The sequence below is a fragment of the Aedes albopictus genome, chromosome 2 (genome assembly GCF_035046485.1).
Source record: "Aedes albopictus strain Foshan chromosome 2, AalbF5, whole genome shotgun sequence".
NCBI classification, from domain to species: domain Eukaryota; kingdom Metazoa; phylum Arthropoda; class Insecta; order Diptera; family Culicidae; genus Aedes; species Aedes albopictus.
The window spans coordinates 306,278,419-306,301,646 of NC_085137.1; the positions used below are offsets into that span (position 1 = coordinate 306,278,419).

Consider the following 23,228-nt stretch of genomic DNA (forward strand, 5'->3'; position numbering starts at 1 on the left):
AATACCAATAAAATGATCACTGGGCCCAAATTGTAGACACAATGTCACTAAATTGATACATATTCTTCCAAAAGCGTGCACTTTATCCTAGATTTTATAGACAATTCACTTCTTGCAGGTCAGCCACGTTTCACAATCAAGTGTAACAATTGGGGCCTCCCCCTATCCGGCATCAATGAGACCCCCACTTCTACAACTGCCTCAGGGTCGGCATACGCGCTTGACTCACCGCGACCAAGAAAACACTTGAGTACCGAATTACAAACACTTCTACCACTTTATTAAAACTTTTTACACACAGGTACCTTTACTTCCTCCCCCACTTCCTTACAGCCTATCTCGTACCTTAACTTCCTATCCTCTTCTTCTTCCCTTTTACGGTCGGCGGGCCCCCTTCTTCTTTTCCGCAACCACTTTCACCATTCTCCTTCCTCGTCGCTGGCTCGTCCCTCTCGTCCGTCGACACTACGACGGCTTCCTTCCTGTTCGCTACCGACAAGTACGCTCCGGTGGCAAATGTGCCCCACTTTCCCCTATCACGCAAGAGAAAATGAAAAACGTCAAACGCGGGAGCACCATCATCAGCAGCAAGTTGCTCACCCGCCGCCGGCACCACCATCATCGCCACTCATCGATGTAAACACGCGCTCGTGAGTGAACGCGCGCGTTGCCGCCACCGCCACCGTCGGGAACTCAGCGTCATCATCATCATCGCCGTCATCGCGCGCGGAGAGAGCCGACCGCGTGTGTTGCAGTGACACCAGATTTCCGGATTGTTCTGGAGTTTTCGAATTCTTGTCGTGCAACATTTTTGAGCGCTATAAAAGCGAACATGGACCGACGTACTGCGAAAACAGTTTATTCTGACCCGGCTAACGGTCAAGTGTTAAGTGAAGTGAAGTATACTTATAAGCGTTGGCGTGGCTTAGACAACGCCAAGTTAAGAGGAATAAAGTGCTTTAGTGTGAAAGTACTTCCCGTGTGTTCTTTCTTGCGAGGAAGAATTTCCCGTTTGAGGCACTGCGGAGCCCTCAACATTTGGTCCGTCCGAACCGGATTCAGTGCCCGTGGAGTGGAACCGGCCTACAGTCCCCGGTTCACCATCGACTCCTGCTGGTCATCGAGGCGACCAGTCGAGGAATCCCTGCCGGTCTGTGGACGATCGGCACCAACGGTGTCTTCTTTGCCGCCGGCAAAGACACCATCCATCGGAGGATTTCTGCTGATCGAGGAGTGATCAGTGGAAACGGGGCCCTTTCCCCTGGAGGATTTTCCGCCGGTCAGTGAGGAGATCGGCACAAGTGCGACGTTTCCCTGGTCAACAAGGAGACCAGCCGAGGATCCCCGTCGGTCAGAGGAGATCGGCACTTTCGGTGACAACCTGCGAGGACACCGAAGAGGAGAACTTCGACCAACCGTCGGTCGTAACCCCCCACCCAAACAAAGTGCGTGTGACGAAGAGAGATGTCGCCTCTGAATCACACACCGAAATCGGAGAATAAGAAAAAGGACAAGAAGAAGGAAGAGATGGATGACGTCAAGACCCTCATCTATCACCGTGGCCAAATCAAGAGGAAGGTCACAATGATCAACCAAACCCTGCAGGAAGCAGAGGACGATTTGACGAAGATCACGCCTTCACTGCTGAGGGTCTTCGCGAAGAGGCTGGAGCTGCACTACCAGGAGTACGAAGCAGCTCACCGAGAAGTGCTGGATGCTACACCGCCGTCCAAATTCGAGGAGCAGGGTGAAATGCAGATGGCTTTCGACATGCTGCATATCGAAGCGACGGATCGACTCGAGCGGCTCTCCACGAAGCTGACTGCCGGTGGTGCTCCTGCAATGGCAACCGGCAACCCACAGGTCATCATCCACCAACAACCGTTGCGAGCTCCGATTCCCAGCTTCGATGGGAAAGTGGAGAATTGGCCGAAGTTCCGAGCAATGTTTGAGGACATCGTCGTGCGCAGCAACGAATCCGACGCCATGAAGCTGCACCATCTTGACAAGGCCCTACTCGGCGAAGCGTCGGGATGGATTACAGCAAAAATGATCCAGGAGAATAACTTCCAGCAGACCTGGAAGCAGCTTCAAGACCAGTTCGAAAATCCTCGTGTGATCGTTGACACCCATCTGGCGGGTCTCTTGGAGCTGAAGCCGATTGCGAAGAGGAACCACAAAGACCTGCTGGAGCTGGTCAAGGCGGTCAACCGGCACATCGGAGGACTAGAGTATCAAGGCGTAAAGGTCGACGCGATGTCTGGTCTCTTGCTGACAAAGATCATCACGGCCCGACTGGATGACCAGACACTTCAGCTGTGGGAGAGGACCCAGGAGCACGGTAAGCTGCCTGACTTCGACAAGACCATGCAATTCCTGCAGAACGAGTGTCAGGTGTTGGAGCGATTTCAGAACCGTCAACACCAAGCATCTACAACGAAGGAAGGAAGCTTCAGGCCATCCAACACGAAGTCTACAAGCCAGAAAGTGCACGCTGCAACCCCGACGAGCAAGCCTCAGCGTTGTCTACTGTGCGACGAGGATCATCGCCACTTCGAGTGCCCTATGTTCAACAAGTGGACAACAACGCAACGTACAGAGAAGGTAAAGGAGTTGAATCTGTGCTTCAACTGTCTAAGTCCAGGACATCGATCCGCCAAGTGCCCATCCAGGAAGACTTGTGCGGAGTGCCAGCGAAGGCACCACACGCTTCTGCATGAGATCCCGAAGCCATCACCAGAGAAGCTCGCTCAACCGGTACAGCAGGCAAGCACAGCTCCAGTGAACCAACCGGCGTCGCCATCGCAGTTACCTTCTCGATCATCGTCAAACACGGCTGTTCCGAACAACCAACCGTTGGAACAGAAGACGGTGATGCTCATGACAGCTCTGGTGAATTTGCGAGACCTCTGCAACAGGAAGGTACCCTGTCGTGTGCTTCTGGATTCTGGATCGCAGATGAGCTTCATTTCACGGAGTATGGCAGATCGTCTGGCGGTACACCGGGCTCCAACGCTTGTACCAATTACGGGAGTAGGTGCATCCAGGACTTGCGCTCATGAGAAGTTGTCTGTGGCAGTCGAATCCAGGTACACTGACTTCTCAACGATGGTCGAATGCTTGGTGATTCCCGAGGTGACAGGAGTCATCCCCACGACCCAGCTGGATATCTCGAAGTGGCCGATTCCGACATCCGTGTTTCTGGCTGATCCCGAGTTCAATACGCCTGGCCAAATCGATATGCTGCTTGGCGTATCCCATTTCCTCCGACTGCTCAAATTGGGAAGAATCCAGCTGCGAGAGGACTTGCCCGACCTCCAGGAGACGCAATTTGGATGGGTGGTCGCTGGTGACGTCGAGGAAGAACAGAACGATCAGCAGTGCTACGTATCCACAGCCAGCACACTCTCCGAGACCATGAAAAGGTTTTGGGAAGTCGAAGAAGTCAACGATGCTGATCAACCTACGGACCAGGAGGAATGCGAAAAGAAGTTTCAGGATACCCACTATCGAGACGTGGACGGCAGATATGTTGTATCGCTGCCTTTCCGAGAATATCCTCCCCAGCTAAAGGACAACCAAAAGTTAGCCCTGCGTCGCTTCTTTTCCCTCGAAAGGCGGATGAAGAAGGATCCTGCTCTCAAACTCCAGTACAGCAAGTTCATCGACGACTACGAAGCCCAGGGACACTGCCGAGAGATCTTCGAGGATTGCGATGCACCGAGTCGACCCCGTTACTACATGCCCCATCATGCGGTACTTCGTCCATCGAGCTCCAGTACAAAGCTTCGTGTGGTTTTTGATGCATCAGCCAAGGCTTCGCCATCTGACGTTGCTCTCAATCAAGCTCTTCTGGTGGGAGCAACAGTGCAGAACGACATCTTCGTTATCCTCGTTCGCTTCTTCAAGCAATTCTTTGTTTTCACAGCTGATATTTCGAAGATGTGTCGGCAGATCAAGGTAGTTCCAGCCCATTCGAGCTTCCAAAGGATTTTCTGGCGAGATGATCCTGCGCAACCTCTTCGGGTACTGGAGTTAACAACGGTGACGTATGGAACAGCGTGCGCTCCATTCCTCGCGACAAGGTGTTTGTTGCAGCTGAGTATCGACGAGGCCGACTCCTTCCCCATCGCTGCGAACATCATCCGAGAAGATTGCTACGTCGACATCTTATCTGGAGCTGATAGCGTAGCCGAAGCCATCGAATACCAGACCCAGCTTATTGGAATGCTGAAATCCGCTGGGTTCCCTGTTCATGAGTGGAGCTCCAACTCTCCGAAGCTGCTTGAACGCATCCCTGAATCAGATCGTGAGGAATTGGTAAATCTCAGTGACGGTTGTGACGGAGTCATGAAAACTCTGGGTTTGCCTTGGAGTCGACTGAGGGATGAGTTTGCATTCGACGCGAATAATCTTACCGACTATTTGAAACCTCCGACCAAGCGATCTGTGCTACCCGAAATCAGGAAGCTCTTCGACCTGATTGGCCTTCTTTCCCCGGTTATCAACATCGCCAAGCTGAAGAAACCGTTGGTATCCCTGCAGGCCTTCGTGTGGAACCGTATTGAGAAAATACAGCTGCTCATGGGATCGTCGAGTGTACAATGGAGGTACATTTCAATGAAGGAACACCCGGCTGACGTCGTCTCGCGAGGACGGCTTCCAGAAGCATTGCGTACCAACGATCTGTGGTGGACGGGACCCAAGTTTCTGCAGAGTGTAGAGTACGACATCCCGGAGATTAGAGCAACACCGATCGTCACTGCATCCGAAACCAACAAAGATGAGTTGCCGGTGTTTTCGAAATACAGCTCATTTCTAAAACTGCAGCGATTCATTCGAAACTGCCGAATAAAGAACGCCTCACAGCGCGTTGCCAGTCATCGTCCGACGATTTCAGAGCTACGAGAGTCTCTGGAACTCATCGTGAAGGTTATCCAGCATGAGACGCTAGCGGATGAAGTTCAACGTATGGAATCCAACGAACCATGCCAACGGATCTATGTGCTGCATCCCAGCCATCACAAAGGAGTGATGCGAGCTGTCGACGTGAAGATTGACGGAACAACATACCGACGAGCGATTTCCAAACTCTCCATTCTACCGATCGAAGACAACTGCAATCCACATTGCAGTGCTTCAGATGACTTCCAGCCCGGGGGTGCATGTTCGCTACCGACAAGTACGCTCCGGTGGCAAATGTGCCCCACTTTCCCCTATCACGCAAGAGAAAATGAAAAACGTCAAACGCGGGAGCACCATCATCAGCAGCAAGTTGCTCACCCGCCGCCGGCACCACCATCATCGCCACTCATCGATGTAAACACGCGCTCGTGAGTGAACGCGCGCGTTGCCGCCACCGCCACCGTCGGGAACTCAGCGTCATCATCATCATCGCCGTCATCGCGCGCGGAGAGAGCCGACCGCGTGTGTTGCAGTGACACCAGATTTCCGGATTGTTCTGGAGTTTTCGAATTCTTGTCGTGCAACATTTTTGAGCGCTATAAAAGCGAACATGGACCGACGTACTGCGAAAACAGTTTATTCTGACCCGGCTAACGGTCAAGTGTTAAGTGAAGTGAAGTATACTTATAAGCGTTGACGTGGCTTAGACAACGCCAAGTTAAGAGGAATAAAGTGCTTTAGTGTGAAAGTACTTCCCGTGTGTTCTTTCTTGCGAGGAAGAATTTCCCGTTTGAGGCACTGCGGAGCCCCAAACACTTCCTCTTCCTCGTTTGCTTCCGTTCGTGGCCTAACTGCCGAGCGTTCGCGGTCGCTGCCTTGACGATGCCGCGAAGCTCCGGGCAAAATGGCGGCACTCACTCACCGTCGGGTAACGGCACGGTGATGGGCGGTTCTATCCAGCAGGATAGGCGACCTACTTCTGCAGTCTCGGGTGTAGGATTCGAGAACTGCGGTTGACTGAGAGGCGGTAGGACCACGCAAGGGTCTCGGTCGACTACTCGCACTCTACGGACTTCACCCAGGTAAAATACAAGGGGTCCTGCGGGCGATTTGGGAGCGAGATGGTGGTGCATTAGTTATGGGGACGGTTGGGATTCTGGTCGGGGGTGTGTTACCTGGATATTCTACGTTGGTCAGCTTTCTCCACTGTGTCACTGTGACTTACTTCTAGCAAGTAAGTGTTTATTTGTTAGAAGAAAGTCACAGTGACTTCTGCGCAACAAAAACCTGCGCCGCCGTGACTCTTCGGTGACAAGTGTGTTACTTGGGTAAGAAACCTCTTGAGGAATTCCTGGAGGCATCCTTAAAGGGGAAATTCCGTAGAACTATTAATGGAAGAACTCCAGGAGGAATCCCTAAACGAATACCTTGAGGAATCCCTAAATAAATTACTTGAAGAATCTCTAGAGGAATTTTGGTAGAAATCCATGGAGAAATTTCTGAAGGAATTCCTGGAGAAATTTTTAGAGGAATTCTAAAAGGAATTTCTGGTGGAGTGCCAGGAGGAATTTCTGGAGGAATTCCAGAAGGATTTTCAGGAGGAATTACTGCAGGAATCATCGGTGGAATTTCTAGAGGGATCCATGAAATAATTCTTGGAGGAATGTGTAGAAGAAACCCTAGAGAACAAATTCCTAGATTATTTCTTCGAGGAAACCCTGGAAGAATTCCTGGATCCATTCTAGAATAAATTCCCAGAAAAATTCCTGAGGAAATACCTGGGGTAATTCTCGCAGAAATTCTTGGTAAAACTCTTGCAGAAGACACTTATAACACGCGACGCGAGACAGACACAACACTTATTATTCTTACAAAACGTTAAAAAGGAGATATAATTACCTTTTTGAGTCGACCGGTTTCGGGCTCGTTGTTGCCCATCGACAGGACGATGTCTGACCGATGGGCAACAGTCCGACTCTTGCAGAAGTCCCTGGAGAAATGCCTGAATAAAATCCTAGAGGATTGGCAGGAGGAATACCTGGAATAGTTGTTGAAAAATTCCGAAGACATCCCTTGAGGAGTTTCTAGAGGAATCTCAAGATTTATGATGAAATACAAAGTTCGATTTCTGAGAGAATTCCAGGAGGAGTTTCTGATGAATTCTTAGAGGAAATACTGAAAAAACCGCTAAAATTCTTGAGGAAATCCTGAATTCCTGGATTAATTCCTGGGGGAGTTTCTGAAGGAATCCCAATAAGAGTTCTTGCAGGCATTTTTGAAATAATCCCGGAATTCGTTTTTGAAAGAATAACAGAAGAAATTTCCGGTGAATCCCTGGAGGAACTCGAAGTAATTTCTGAAGAAACCCGATGAGCAATCCCGGAAGCAATTTCATGAGGAACTCTATGGAATCTCAGGAGAGCTTTCTTAGCGAATACCTGGAAGAACTTTAGTAGGAATATTCCTGGATAAAAAAAAATGAAGAAATCAATGCCTGCAGTAATTGTTGAAGGAATACTAGGATCCCTAAAGGTTTTTTGTACAATTTTTTTCAAACAATTCTTGGAGTATTTTTTAATAATCTCTGAGTAAAATTTTCTAAAAGATTTTATGGAATACATTCCTGCAAAAATACTTCGAATCATTCCAGATGTAATTATTGGAGCAATCTCTAGTAGAATTCTGGAAGCATATATGGAGAAATCCCTGTAGAAATCTCTGAATACCTGCAGAAATGCCTTAAAGGATCTCTGGAGAAATTCCTAAAGGAAACCTCGAAAAAAGCACTGGAACAATTGCTGGAGGAACCTCTAAAGATGTCCCAGGACAAATCCCCGAAAAAATGTCTTATGGAGTCCCTAGATGAATTCTTGATTGAATTTCTGGAAGAAGCCATGATGGAATCACTGAAGCAAGCTATGGAAAAAAATCTTGGAGGAATTGTTCGTACTCATATAGTTTACGAAACTATGAACAAATCTAAAACAGTCATTTTGATTACTCAAAACTACAATACCAATTTGCATATTCACATATCAGGCGCCCATCCCGCTTACAATTCATCTCAAGTCAGGCCCCCCCTGGGCCCCTCCAGGAAAAAATCCTAGTTACGTCAATGGCAGTGGACCTTGCGTTTCTCCGAGATAATCAGTTGTCCTTCTTAAGTCTCCAATTTGAGGCAAAATAAGGGCGGTGTTGCCGCGCACACTGTGCGCTAGATATGATTAAGAGAAGTAACTGGTCATTCCCTCGCAATAAATACACATGCAGATATTTGTAGACAATAGGTATTGGCAAACAATTGCTACATCCTTCCAAAGATTTCTAGCTCTGTCAAATGGAACAGTGTCCAATTGGTATGGAACGAGAGTAGTTTGCCGATTTGTAGTGCTATTATAGATAAAATATAATTCATCTAGAACAAAGCCGATAGTTTGTCGGTCTGTTGGAGCCAGTTTGCGTGAGAGTAGTATACAGAAATGTAAGAAATCTAAATTGTATAACATTGAAAGTGAATATGAAATATATTTCAGCTTAAAAGTTGTTCAGTCACACAACTCCTGGACTCTGTCACTTGATCTCTCCTAATACTCCAACAGGCGGGATTATTCAAATGTTGTAAATGTTGTTGTTTACATTACTACCTATATGGGATCGCTTAATGCGTTTTTGCCATTGGCGTTTTTCAATTGACACCGATTTGGTTTGTCGTTGATGTTTCCTTTTTGTGCTGTGATTGTGAAGAGTGTAATCCTGTCTAGTTTGGGTAGTGGCTACGGCTAGGAAACCTCAGGTCAATTTTCAGCGTAAAAAGCGTGCGTAACCCAAGTGGCTCTACATCAAAAAGTTCATTTTCGTAGGGTAACTTCCAGTGTTTGGACGAAAAAGTGATCAGTGAACCACTCGGCAGTTTTTCTTCCCTTCTGTTGGTTCTGTTTCAATTACCAAGCGGTGTATGTTCTCTCGTCGAGTCGCATGGTTCACGAAGGAACACAAAGAGGATACTCCGATATAAACAAGCTGCGGCGATGAGCGGGCATCGCTAAGTGTAACACTTACCGATGATCGCTCATCGTTGGCTTGGGGCAACTGTGAATAATCGTTATTTTCATCAGTATTTAATGCGTTTTCGCTTTAAAAACGTGAAATACTATTTAATTTAACTGTATTCATGACGTTGCAGGTTGTGTAGTCACAATAAAAAAAGAATTATGGCAATAAAATAATCTTACCGAATGCATCGCTTTCATTAGCGTCATCGAGCATTTTCTCTCTTGATTGCGCTCTCGTATCGAACCGGGCAAGAGAATGAACAGCATTTCGGGGAGCGTTCCCGAGCATGTTGGTTCATGAAATGTTACATTCGCGAATGTATCACTTGCTGAGCATGGACCATTCAGTGGTTCGCGATAAAAATCCACACACTGGTAACTTCTGTATAGGTTACCTTGTGAACCCAGTTTTGCTTCTTTCATTATAAATGAAGTGTCGTGCCTCGAGCATGCTATATCTTAGAATAACGTTAACAGTATGTTACAACCATTCCTTATGAATGCCTTCAAGCAAGCTTTTGTATTCAGCATCTTTTCGCTGATATTTGGCAGTATTGCTACGATTATTACAACATCTGAAGTAGATCAAACATTAATTTGAGATGCTTCAGTTTCAGGGGGTCGAAAATTCTCAATTTTAGCGTGGCGTACTTAATGGATGCTCCCTTTCAGGGCACTGATTAAACCCGTTGTGGTATGGGCTATGACCTATCGCTGCGCTTATGCGTTCATACCCTCTTTTAGGGCACCCCTTCCTATTTCATCTCCTTTCCCTTTCCTAAACTCATTCCATCCCTTGCCCCATTCTCCCTCAGGTAGATGATGAAATAGGCTTATATGTATGGCGATGAAACAAATGTCCCAAATGGAGGAAAACGTGCCTCTGGAGCCGGCCTTCTGATACCTGATAACATACAATATAACAACAAATACTAACAAATTTATTCTTAAGAACTAATAAACAAAGTTAGCGTTTCTCAACGGTAACAAAATGCTTCTTGCAACTTCAACAGCGCAGTTATCCAAACTTTTGCTCAAGCAGCATCGATTTCAGCAAGAAATCTTAATACCCACGCTGTTTGCACCATTTCATTGCAGAAATGGAAAATTGATCATCTCACCATACAAAAATCCAGCTCACTACTTTCAATCTAGTACTTCACTAATCACGTCCTATTGAAACAACCGCTACCGTCAACACTGTACATCAATCTAGGCTGATCGAGAAAAGAAGGTAATATTGATGATCAACTTCATACGGAATCGAACAGCCTCTCCCCCCAAAAAACTCCGGGGTGACTTTTTCTCTATCTATACAGTGAATGAAAAAAACTTGCATCAGCCGAATCTGCATGTAAACCTTCCCAAACGGAGGTTTTGGTTATCACTTTTGCTCGGTAACAGCGCGTTTTCCAACTGAACTGAGCCAGAGAGGCCCTCAAGCACAGTAGGTACTACTAGGTTTTGTTCCGTCATCGGCTTTTGATTACTCTATTGAGCATAATTCCACAAACTACACCATCAGCATCTAATCCCCCTGTAAATGTGCAGTCCCAAGTGATCAAACGAATATCTACTTTCCATAACACGGACCACTCGAACCATCCCCTCCACGTCCTGCTGAATGAATGAGATGAGTGCTACCAGAACGAGGAAGGGCCCCGGTATCTGGTGGGCAATAATTTCTGTCGGAGGTTTTCCAGCTAATTGATTTATTTTGAATACGAGCTCATTCCGAATGCGTTAATTAGAAATCCATTTCTAGATTAGCGATAATGTCCATAATAATCCACTAGACTGGAAGGGCAAAGCCAACCGCAGCTGTAGGTTCGTAGACTTTGAAGCCCTCTCGCTCCGGGTTCTAATTTAAAGCTCGTTTGGGGGATTATTATGATGGTTCCCGGTAGTGTGGAGTGGCAAAGCACTGCTGCCATGATCCGTCGAATCCGAATGCAAAAACCCCAGATGCAGAGCAATGAGGTCAAACAAAATTTACTTTTAATTGCAAATTATGCGCATACGAGTGAGGTGGGTAATGGTGGGAGTGTTGACTCCTAGTTCCGCCCACTCAAACTCTCACATACGAGGCTAAGCGATGCTGTTCTTGCCTTTCCAGCTGGTACAAAAAGCACCAAACAAATTGCTAATGGCAGTGGCAGGTTGGTCGGAAGAGCATATAAAAGCGGAACCCAACGGCTTCCATTAGAGGCGCAGCGAGGAATTTCCCACCGCAGCACCACATGAGTTTTATGCGCCATAAATGTATGTGCTGTGCCTTTACATTCCACGAAATGGCATCACACCAAGCAGCTGGCATCCCCCGAATTCATCCCGATAAGCAATGTTTTGAATAAATAAAACTGCCAACGTCGTTTCACATCCTTCCGAGACAGCCAGCGACAATAACGATAAAAGCTGCCACTGCATTCATCCCTAAACTTGCTCCCGGAGGGCATGATAAGGCTTCCAAAAATAAAATGTCCTCCAGATAAAAAAAAAAACGTGGTGCATAAAGCATGGACCTAAAGACAACTCAGCTTTACAGTAAGTACCACTTTGCATACTTGAAATCCAGTTTTCGTTGCCCGTCCGGGATTGGTCAGTCTATTGAACGAATGCTCCATAGAATGTACAAAATGTGTGAAATATAATGACGCCGACAATCCTTTGTCACACTTTGTACTGATAATGACGTAATCTCGATGTTTGTCTGTGAATAAAACAACAACAAGGAATAAAGCAAAACAATAATGGTGCAGTGCGACAATGTCAGAAAAAAAATTAGAATGTGACACCGGCGACACCGCGCAACAACGGTGCTTGAAAATTGAATCGCTGGTAATCGCTGAAGAATTCTCCGTAATGGATGAATCCTATTTTTAAATAATGAAAACAAGTTTTCATTAATCAACTCATACCTATGACATAAGCTAAAACGTAGGTAATTTCTAACACCCCTAAAACTCCAGACAATGCCTACGATATCTCTGGCAAATTGCACATCCGAGCGACCACTCAAACCCAACGGCCAACAATTGCCAACTTACAAGCGAATGTCTCGACTTGGGGTGTGTGACCAATTCGAATGGTAGATCGTTAAATTTTCCGGAAAATATAGAAGACGGACGAGACGATAAATAAAGTATTCAGACTGGCTTGCTACTCGTCGTTCTTATTCCTGCTGTTTTGTTGCTTAACGATTATGACGAGACATTACGGGGTTACTGTTGTCGGGTAAATGCAGTTTACAGTTGTGATTATGATGGCGAAGAGTGCGTTTTTTTTTGTATGAAGGCCCTTGCGAAGGAAGCAGATTTTTTTTCTGTTCGTTTGGATGTTGGTAGAAACGACTCTGTTTAAAGATTGTAAAATTTTAACTGGAAATAATATATTTTATTGTGTTATACTTTGTGTGTGAAGGCGCGAAAATTCTGCGACGGATTGTTGAGAACTTGATGTCATCTAGAAATATTGATCTACTTTAGTGTTCATCAACACAACACACATACCCCGAGCAAAGGCGAAAAACAAACTGATAACAAGTTCTGTTACCTGGTTATCATTCGTTTGATAATTGAGTTTGTTATCATTTAGGTTGAATTAAGAGCCATCATAACAAAATTGATAACTAAAATTTACTTCTCGAATACCAAAATGATAAGAAGTTAAGTTATCATCGAGTTCGTGTTGATAACTAATTGTGTTATACAATAGATATTTTGTTCAACATTACATTTAGTTATCAACATAAAAAAATACAGCTGGTTGATAACTTGTTTTGTTATAATTTAGTTATCATTCAGAGCTATTTTATCGACCAAAATATTAAAAATCTACTTTACCGATATCATCAGCAATTGAAAAAAGGTTCTCATAATTTACAATCAATTTTTTCAACTATTGCGCTCAGGCGGGTCTCGAACCCTGATCGAGTGATTGTCGGTCGCAGCTAATAGCCCCTAAGGGGACGATCATAAACCACGTAGACTTTTTGGGGGGAGGGGGGGGGCTCGCCAAAGTCTACGCTCCATACAAATTTTAAATTTTTTGTATGGAAAAAAGTCTACGAGGGGGGGGGGGGGGGTTCTGAGATGGTCAAAATTTGGTGTACGTGGTTTATGAACAGCCCCTAAACAATGGAACTCAGTGAGAATGAGAGTAATAGAAAGGCACGCTTTCGTACTGCAGTCGCATTAAAGGTGGAAAGCGGAATCTATTTTTAGCTCCGAGGGTCATCAGACTCTCAGTTTTGGGTAAGCTTTGAAATATGCGTTTGTAAACAGATAACACATTTGGTTATCATTTAGTTTTTGTATGTTATCGCGATAGACCAAAAATTCTAAATAACTAAATTTGTTATCATCTGGTTGGTTATCATCAATTCAAAAAGATAACAAAAATATCAAAATGATAACACCGTAAGCACAGTTTATATTCAAAGGAGAACACTTTGTTATCCGCCTTTGCTCGGGAAACTCGTGTCAGTCAGAGCAAGCGAACAAAAAATGTCGCCGTTCAACGAATGCTTAACGCATTTGTATTTTTTTACTGTATACTCGTAAACATGACTTTTTTTTTTATTTTTGTAAAAGTGGACTGAGAATTTTGGAATACTCTCTGTGGCCAGAGTCATTCCGGTGGATCACAAGGTCGGATTTTTATGAAAAGGGCCGGTTTTCTATGCACAGCTGGGTTTGTCTTATGAGTTGCAACTACATTTACTCTATTCGTATTGCTCTTATACATATATTTGTATACAGTTTGGGTTTTTTCGGAACTACCATATGTACCTGTCTGGGATTCAAATTCGTAATCCATTTTTGCGGCCTCAAATATTGATTTTAGCAATATGGTGTACATATCCTAGGATTCTTCCAGAAATAATTGCTGCAATTACAGTGTAGATTCCATTAATAATCTTGCTATGATTACTCCAGAGATTTCTTAAAAAAAATCTTGTTATAATTTCTACGAGGATTCTTCGAGAAATTTTACATTGAATTTTTCTAATAATTTTTGTTGGGATGCTCAAGGAATCCTAGAATTTATTCAGTAATTGCCGATGGAGTCCAATTACTGAATTGGGGATTTTTTTTTCAAAAATTCCTCTTGGGGCTTCCCCAAGAATTTCCGCTGTGATTCCTCTATGAATTCTTTATGTGATTCCTCCAGGAACTCCTCTTGGGATTTCTCCAAAAAAATCTTATGGGATTACCTCTCAAAGCACTTCCTGGTATTCTTGATTCGATTCTTCGGGCAATTCGTCCTGGAATACCTCCAGGACTCTTTCAATTTCTTCAGAAATCAGTCTAGGAGATGCTCCCAGTATTCTAACTGGAAATCCTCTTAAGATTTCTTTGAGAATTTTTGTTGGAGTTGCTTCAGGAGTTTCTCCAGGGATTCTTGGCGGAAATCCGCCTGGAAGTCTTGCTGAAATTTCTTAAGAAATTTGAGAATATCTGCTTGGATTCCTCCATAATGGAAGTCCAGGATGTCTTTTTGAAGATCCTTAGGTAATTGCTTCTATAGTTTCTAGAGAGATTTCTTTAACGATTTCTCTAGAAATTGCTTTTTGAATACATTCAAAAATTATTGCTAAATTCTTTAAATAGTTTCTACTAGAGTTTTTCTAGAAATTCTTACTGAGATTTCTAAAACATTTTCACCTGCACCAATTATTTTCCTTTCCTTAGAAATGCCCTTGCATGGGAAACACAAAAAAATACTCTGAAGGATTTCCACCATAACTGTTTGAAGCAATTTTAGTAATAATATTTCTAGTAGGAATACTTAGAGGAATTCCTGGAAGAGTTCTAAATGATTTCCTTTAAAAATCATTGGAACAATCTCTGAATGGAGGAATACGGGAAACCTTTCGGAATTGCTAAAGGAGTCCAATCAAGAATACCTGCAGTAAACCCCGCAAAAAAAACCGAGGAGTGATCCAGAAATTCTCTGATGAATTCCTGGAGGAATCCTTGGAGTCACATGAGGAATTTCTTGATGGATTCTTTCTGGAGGAATTCCCGCAGACGCTCTTGGGAAAATCCCAAGAGGAATTTCTGGAACAATAGGCAGCGGCTTATTTTTGTGAAGTTGCTGATACCTGAAATCCGTAAGTTCATCTGGATTTAAATGACATAAAAATTGAAACCTGGGGTCTCCAATCAGCCTAGAGATTAAGGCTATGGATCGCCGTTCTGGAGACGGCTGGTTCGATCCCCGTTCCGGTTTCGACACTCTGGGCCTCCCAATAAGCAAATTCATGCAATGGCAGAAGGAGAAGAAACCCTGGAGAATGTTTTTCAGCAATCCCAGATTGGAATTTCTAAAGAAAGAAATTTATAAAAAAAATCCTCTTCGAATTTCATCAGGAATGCCTAATGGGATTCCTATAGAAAAAGAAAACATAACTGGGATTTCAGTTAGAAGTTGGTAACAAAAAAAAAAATTATCTAGAGAAGATTGGTGAATTCAGGAGAAAGTTGATAATTCTAGGGGAAATCACTAACGACTTTTGAGGCTATATCCTTCCAGTAAAAGTCTAAAGATGTTAGAAATATGCATCTGTATTGAAATTTATTCTTTGAAGATAAGGCTGGGGAAAATGCCAAGAAAAATATGATATTTTCTGCAAGAAGCTATCTCTTTTGAATGGTACCGTAAAACGGGGTAACTTTGATAGTTTTTCAGCGAATTTTCTTACTATTTTTCCATGTAAGAGTATTCCCCCTAGTTTTATACTTTTAAAACAAGTACTGGGGTATCAGTTATCAATTGCAATTGAAAGATTCGATAATCTTAAATATTTTAGTTGACTTTTATTTTTCCATATTGGCGAGAATCAGATTTTCATTTTGGGGTAACTTTGATAGTGCCCTGAAAAACACATCAAATCTTGAAAAATCAGCACAGATTGAAGTCTTAGGAGTATGAACGTGATAGGAGAAGCCTTGTGGAATATATCATGTTGATTTTTTTATATCAAAGCATTGATTTTTACTAAATTTAACGTAAAAAAAATGAAATTGCGAAGTACTGAGTGAAAAACAAAGTGAATTTAGCTATCAAAATCATTATCTTTGTAAAAGTATATGTTAAACGGCACAACAACATATGATTACATGCTATTCATGGTGAGCTTTCCTTTTTTAAGTAGTTTTTGAATGTTTTATTAACAAATATTGAACAACACAGATTTATCTACATAAAATTACAAGGGCATTGCATACTTATAGTCGTTTATCGATGTATGGTGATTTTAGTCCCAATTTACAAAAATGCTTCCATTTCGTAAAAACACACTTCGTTAAGAGATTCAAGGTCAGATTTGAAAGCTACTATGATGAATCTATCGAGAATAAGAGTCCATTCATTGAAAAAATAGTTGAAACGAAGTCGTATAAAAGATTGTTTGAAGGGGTTGACAAATAACAAAAATATCAACAATTTTTAATTTTTGTCCAAAACGTTGTATATAAACTAGGTTTTAATGAAAATATATCTAAGATGAACTTTCATATGTATAATATTGATCTACGTATGCCTTTTTCTTAACTGGTTGAAGGAATCATAGTTATAAGATGAACTATACAATGCCTGTCGCACTATCAAAGTTACCCGCATTATCAAAGATACCCCGTTTTACGGTACCTGATAATGTCAGAAATTTAATTGATGATTTTTAATGATTCTTGAAATTCTGTAAGAAAACAGACGCGCTTAGGATTTTTTTTTAACTAAGCGAACAAAAGATGTTCCTGGAGCTAGCTGATTATCCCGAAAAAAGAGGATGACACTTGAAAAAAAAAACTTTAGTATGAAAAAAAACCTTACTCTGTGAACTCAGACTTAGGGAAATTCCTAAAGAAATTCTTGGAGTGATAAATAAATAAAAACTCGCAAATCAATTTCTGGAGGAATTTCTAAGGAAATTCCAAGATGAATACTTGTAAAAATTGCTGTTTTGAGGTTTTTCAAATAAAACTCCTGTAAGAACTTCACAAAACAATTTTGGAAGACTTCTTGAAAATTCCTGGAGAAATTATTGATTCTTGAAGTGACTGCACCAGGAACATATTAATAAATATGAAAATAAAAGAAAGAAAGAATTCAACAAAATTTTATTTTTGATTGGGCTCCAATCGTTGAACTCAGTTTTCTCTAAGTGTTGTTTGTCTTTTTCGGAATAATCTGCTGGCTGGAACATCTTGTGTTATGCACATAAAACGCGACGCGAGACAGAACATAACATTTTTAGTTCGCACAATAAATTAAAAGGAAATAAATTTACCTTTTAAGTCGACCGGTTTTGGACTCTACGGTGCCCATCAACAGGACGATGTCCGACCCAGTCCTGTCGATGGGCAACGTCGAGCCCGAAACTGGTCGATCTTAAAGGTAGATTTAATTCCTTTTAATTTGTTGTAAGAACTATAAATGTTAAAAATTAATAACAATAACAATATTGTGGTCTGCCTCGCGTCGCGTTTTATATGTTTTGTCGAGGTTCTTACGTTAGCACAAACCTCAAGAAGTTGAAGCATCTTGTGTTTGCTTTATTTCGAAATAGTATTTTTTTTTTTCCTAAACGAACCTGTTTTCTTAGGAAATTTCAAGGATGGGAATGTTATTCTTTAAAAATGCATCTAGGAATTGTCCAAAAGATTGATCAAGAAAGCCTCGCTTTGTTTGCCTTTTCTTTTAGTAAACTAAACCGCCTTTACGTTTTGTGTTCTGTAGTCCAATAGATTATAATCAACAAATTATAATAATTTTCTTTGAAGAAATAAATGAAAATGGTTTTGTCATGTAGTAGTAATCTAAGAAAGGGAGATAAGGGAATCTCTTAACGTAAGATAAGTCGTTTTGAAAAAAATTACTACAAGGATTCCTAAAAAAAAATTGAAGAAACATACTCAGTGAATTGATTTAAGAATACCTCTAGCATTTCTTCCAAGGATTTCTCTAGAAATTCTATCCAGCACTCCTCTAGGGTTTTTTCAAGGATTACTCCATAAATTGTTTCAAGATTTGCTTCGAGAAGTTCTCCAAGACTTTCTTTGCAAAAAAAGTTTATCGGATCCTTACAAGAATTATTCCAAACCTTGGTGTTGTTTCGGCCTTCAGTCACAGAAAAAGCGTTGATTATTCTATATCATCTAAATCATGACAATGGTTTAGAATAATCAACACTTTTCTTTGACTGAAACCCAAAAATACATACAGTTTCTGTAAATCCAGTCAGTCCCCGTAAGACATTATTCCAAAGATTCCTCCAAAATTTCTTCCAAGAATTCTTCCAAGAATTGCTCCAGGATTTTTTTTTCTCCAGAAAATACTACTACTTCAAGAATGGTTTTGAGAGTATTCTCCGACATTTTTTGTTAGATAGGCCGACAGGAGTTCTTCAACGGATTTCAGCAAATGTTTAAAAGATGCTGACTTTGAATTCAATTTAGGGTACTTTCGTGATTTCACAATACGTACGTTGTATGTCAGGGCATTTCCTGCCATCGCACGAAAGCAAAGCCTACAAGGAAAGTTTTACATTGATAACTGTGCAACTTCCCTTAGAACTCTGGGAATCAGGCTCTTCCTCAGTGGGGATGCGATAACAAAAATTTGAAGAAAATTAATAAAAGATTATTATACCCCAAATACTTTGTATGAGCGATGCAATAAAAGCTCAGTTTTGTTGGATTACAGGAAAATCGATGAGTATTTTTTAATAATCTTATATGAATCAATAAAAGGAAGGAACATCTCTCTTTTACCAAATAATTTGATAGATTTTATCATTGTTCAAATGACGTACATTTTATCGCCCATAAAAAAAACACATTACCGTTTATACAAAACTAGCCTTGTTTCTAAGCCATTTGCTATCTAAATGGTTAATGCTTGAATCAAATTTATTAACATTTGTCTTTATCTTTTTCTTTCAGGTTACAACTCATCGGCAAATAATTAGTCTATGGTAACTACATAATTGAAATGTAATGATGTATTATATATCAAACATGATTGTTATGCTCGGGTTTCTTCAAAGTATGTGATATGTTTGCATTACCTACGCTTTTCAAAGGTCCAAATTCGTGAGCAAGTTAGTTGTGGATCAGACAAATTCATTTTAAAAGAATGGTACCTTCGAAGAAGTTTTGTTCGTTAAAGCCCTGCTTTTCAAAGCACATATTAGTCAGGGAATCAATCGTTCGAGAAGTGAAATAGGTTTTTTACAAGCACATGATTATGCCATCTGCCAAGCCCGTGCCCAAGGAAGGGTTTCGAAGGTTAAACTCCTCCCACTACCCATGTTTCATATACTAGACACCCCTCCGTCTTTTCTCAACAATTCTCTAAACCCCTCCCTGGTCGCCATATTTGTATACGGGCAAAGTTGTACAAAATTTCATTAGAAACTGAAACTTGTTAGAACTGTTCTAAAACCATTTCTTTTGTTGTAACTATTTCTAAGCGTTGTTCAGAGTTCTCAGTGTTTTCACATGTTCGACAAAGTATTTGTCTATAATGAAATACGTGTAGAAAGTGAATACAAGCCTTATACGTTATACAGTGAGAGATCACTAGTTAAACTTGTAGACTCAGACTTATCCTAAAGGCTCCGAAGCTCTTGATATCCCTAAGCCCCGGCCAACCGAATATGTATGCATGAGGCTGGGTGAGCATGAACTTTGTTCACAGTTCTTTAAATAATTACTAGTTATGCTTGTAGATCTAATGGTCACTTAACCCTTCGGGGACGGATGGGTCATATGTGCCCAGCCGTGAAAATCGGCCATCACAAACGTGTTCTAAACCAGCGAGGTTGCACCCAGAAAGGTGAAAATTTCGTCTCCAAAGGGTTAAGGAAGCAGTTCTTAGACTTTCTCCCGCTCTAACATTAACTCGCCTGAAATGCTCATCAATTCTCCGCTCTGCCTCTCTCGAAAACCTTGCCTAAACCTTATTTCAAGTCTCCCAGCAGCTCTGAATACAATAGAATTCCATTTAGGTAATGTTACCGCAATACAGATACCAAAGAAAATTTACCTGAAGTTATTTTCTTACGATTAAGAGGTTTCAGCGTTTTTATTTAAGAGACGGTCACGTTCAATGTTCCAGTGAGATATTCGCTCTTTGAAGGAATTACGATACTAGACAACAGACTAGCATGCAACACCCTGTGGCACAGCCGAAAACTTTTCCTGATAGCTGCTGCGGGAATCGAATTTACACTCCTCAGCACGGTGCGAATAAGTGCTTGGTGTCACTAGCCGCATGACCACGAAGCCACGAACTAATGAAAAAAAAATGAAGAACGCATTGCACATATACCTACCGAAGATATACTTCTGAATGATTCAAACAAAAATATTAATAAATGTTTTTCCGGATTATGATGCCTTAAGGGTTATAACCCTAAAGTTTTATATTTTTACGCAAACTTACCCACTGACCAATGGCCGGCCAGTCTACCTAGCCCGGCAGCCGTAGGCACCACATCTACACCTATAAATACGGCTTAATATTCCATTTTTCGAGTCATTACTCTTTTGTGTGAGTTTATTCATGTGGTTTTGCTTACGATGCCTACCGGATCGGTTGAATTAGCATTCGAGTTACTATCCTGCCTGCCTGACCTGGCCGAGCGACGTGGTAGGTAGGGCCCGAACAATGGGCTGCTTGAATGCAAAATGGGCGGAGAAAGGGTCCTGAAATAGATGCGGTTGGGTAGAGAGATCATATGATGCTGATGACGACGACGACGATGATGATGATGATGGTGCACATCCGACCAGAAGAATGTTTTTGCTACCATCAAATGACTATAACTATAGGGAATAAAAAAAAATGTTAGGAACAAGCAAAATTTGCATTTGCTGTAATTTTCAAACTTCTCTAAATTTGACTTTCAGTAAACAAACAAGTTTCCTATAAATGGTAAAAGTTTTGCATTTGTTTTTATAAATCTTGTTTTTTATTCAAAAAAATCAATTTTCTTTAGAAAATATTGAAAATTAAACGCCAAAAATTTGAAAGTCAGTATGTTTGAAACAAAACTATGAAAAGTTTTTCAAGCTTCTGGAGCTTCCAACTCCAGTATCGTCAAATCAACTACAGATTACAGTCTACAGTCTACAGTTACATCTACAGACGATTGAAGTTGAACAGCTAGACAGTGAGTAAAGTGTTATATAGAATTGTGGGCGAAAAAAACACAGTGGAGGCGTATAAATGGTAGTACTAGATCACCAAACCGTAAGTTTAAATTAGGACGCAAACCACACAATATGACACTTAAAACAAACACTTTTCATAGGACCATGCAACAACGAAACATAGACAACACTACAGGCTGAATGTTTTTGGACAGCTACGAATAATTCTTTGTAAGTTTATGTTATATGTAAAACCACTTTTAATAATTAATGTATCATGTCTCTGTCTGTAAACCAAATAAAATTAGATCCCTGAGGAAGATCCAAATCGGGATCGAAACGTTGGAGCCAAGATAATAAATTCGTAGGCCAACTTATTAAGACTGCAAGCCAGAACAAAGTAAATCCAGATTACAGTCTACAGTTACACAAGGAACCAAAAATTGTTTGCTCAGAACTCTTCAGTATTGTGTGACTCATGATGATCTTCTATTTTTAGACACGAATGATACCTGCTACGCCAGATTTAAGGTCGATATGAGAAAGGGGGTAGGTACTTAGTGATGATATCAATCACTTACGCATAGCCGGCCGTTGAGTTCACTGCGTCTGCGCAAGTTCATGCGAAGATTAGAGTGGAAATAGTTGTTTGACAGAGGTTCACGTTAGTGCGCTGATGCCGTTTACTAGGCAGAATATGTTTTCAGATGTGTATGAAGATGATGCGGCACAACTCGGAGATTGCCAATTCGAAGGTAGCCATATGATAGATTCTACTATGCTGTGCGGTGGCACAAATTTCCCAAATGGAGGAGAACGTGCCTCTGGAGCTGACCTACTGATACCTGGATGCTGTGAATTAAAAATGATGGGCATTCCCCATTGCGATTGAAATTTGTATGGAAGCTAGTATGGGAAAACGTACTTTTTTGCATTCATAAGTTGAGTTCTTTTGTCTAATACCATGTTACTAATGACGCTGCGCTAAAGTATAGCTTAGGTTAGGATATGCCGAAAAACTTTGCCGAAGACCGCAACGTGACCAACGCTTGTGAAAAAAGTTATTCACCTGGTAACTTAGGCCAAAAATTAGGACTTTATTATTGATGTTATTCCTTCACATGTTAAATGCCTAAAAACCACCGGGCAATCTGTGCATTGTAACTTTTTTTACAAGTGTCGGATCACTTTGCGGTCTTCGGCAAAGTTTTTCGGCATACCCTAAGCTATACTTTAACGTCATTAGTTAGATCGTTTTAGATGAAAAATTTCAATTTATGATAAAAATACAAAAAAGCACGTTTTCCCATACTAAATTCCATACAAATTCAATCGCTATGAGGAGTACGGGGAAGCGAACAATCGCTCCCAAATTTTGCACAGTTGCTTTGGACGCTAAAATGATTCGAAAAAGTTTTGTTCCGAAAAATCGACTTTGTTGACCCAGTCTAATGACCATATAACTGAACTTGAGTTGTATGCGAAAGAAAAAGCAGAAGGAAAGATACAAAATCGTTGGGAAGTGATGGGCCAGAAATTGAACCCAAAGCCTTTTGCATACATATATGTAGAAGTCGCTATTAGACCACGAAGCATGTGAAGAAAACAAACTTCTTATGGTCAACATCCTCTCTCTCTCCTCTTCTTGGCGTAACGTCCTCACTGGGACAAAGCCTGCTTCTCAGCTTAGTGTTCTATGAGCACTTCCGCAGTTATTAACTGAGAGCTTCCTCTGCCAATGACCATTTTGCATGTATATATCGTGTGGCAGGCACGAAGATACTCTATGCCCAAGGAAGTCAAGGAAATTTCCTTTACGAAAAGATCCTGGACCGACCGGGAATCGAACCCGTCACCCTCAGCATGGTCATGCTGAATACCCGTGCGTTTACCGCCTCGGCTATATGGGCCACATAAGCAAATTAATTTTTCAAATTTACATGGGCTAAATTGAAAGCAAAACGGGGAATTTACAATTGTAAGCATTTTGTGTATTCTATAGGCGATAGGTTGCAGATTCGACCGCTCGATTCCCGTGAACCGCGCATATTGTTAACCATCGCACACATCGTGCCATTCCTGGCAGTGTGCCCAGCAACATATTGCTGAT

The 23,228-nt window shown here is 41.8% G+C and overlaps 2 protein-coding genes and 1 long non-coding RNA gene across 19 annotated transcripts in view; all 3 read left to right on the forward strand.

The window, feature by feature from the left end:
* LOC109428702 (glucose transporter type 1) overlaps positions 1–23,228 on the forward strand; it is a 916,963-nt gene that overhangs the window by 433,246 nt on the left and 460,489 nt on the right. The window contains exon 1 of one of the 17 annotated variants that reach the window (XM_062852204.1): positions 18,912–18,936. The exons of the other annotated variants lie outside the window; for them this stretch is intronic. The gene's annotated coding sequence lies outside the window, so the exon portion shown is untranslated. Of the gene's footprint in view, positions 1–18,911; positions 18,937–23,228 lie in introns of those variants that run through there. 17 annotated transcript variants of the gene reach the window in all.
* Positions 1,465–18,930, forward strand: LOC134286662 (uncharacterized). Its single transcript, XM_062848314.1, has 2 exons — positions 1,465–5,182; positions 18,905–18,930. Exons 1-2 carry the CDS (start codon positions 1,465–1,467, stop codon positions 18,928–18,930), a joined length of 3,744 nt encoding a protein of 1,247 aa, XP_062704298.1.
* On the forward strand, positions 21,137–21,462 carry LOC134287154 (uncharacterized). The gene is made up of 2 exons (XR_009997077.1): positions 21,137–21,218; positions 21,280–21,462. It is a non-coding gene; the product is annotated as an uncharacterized LOC134287154 (long non-coding RNA).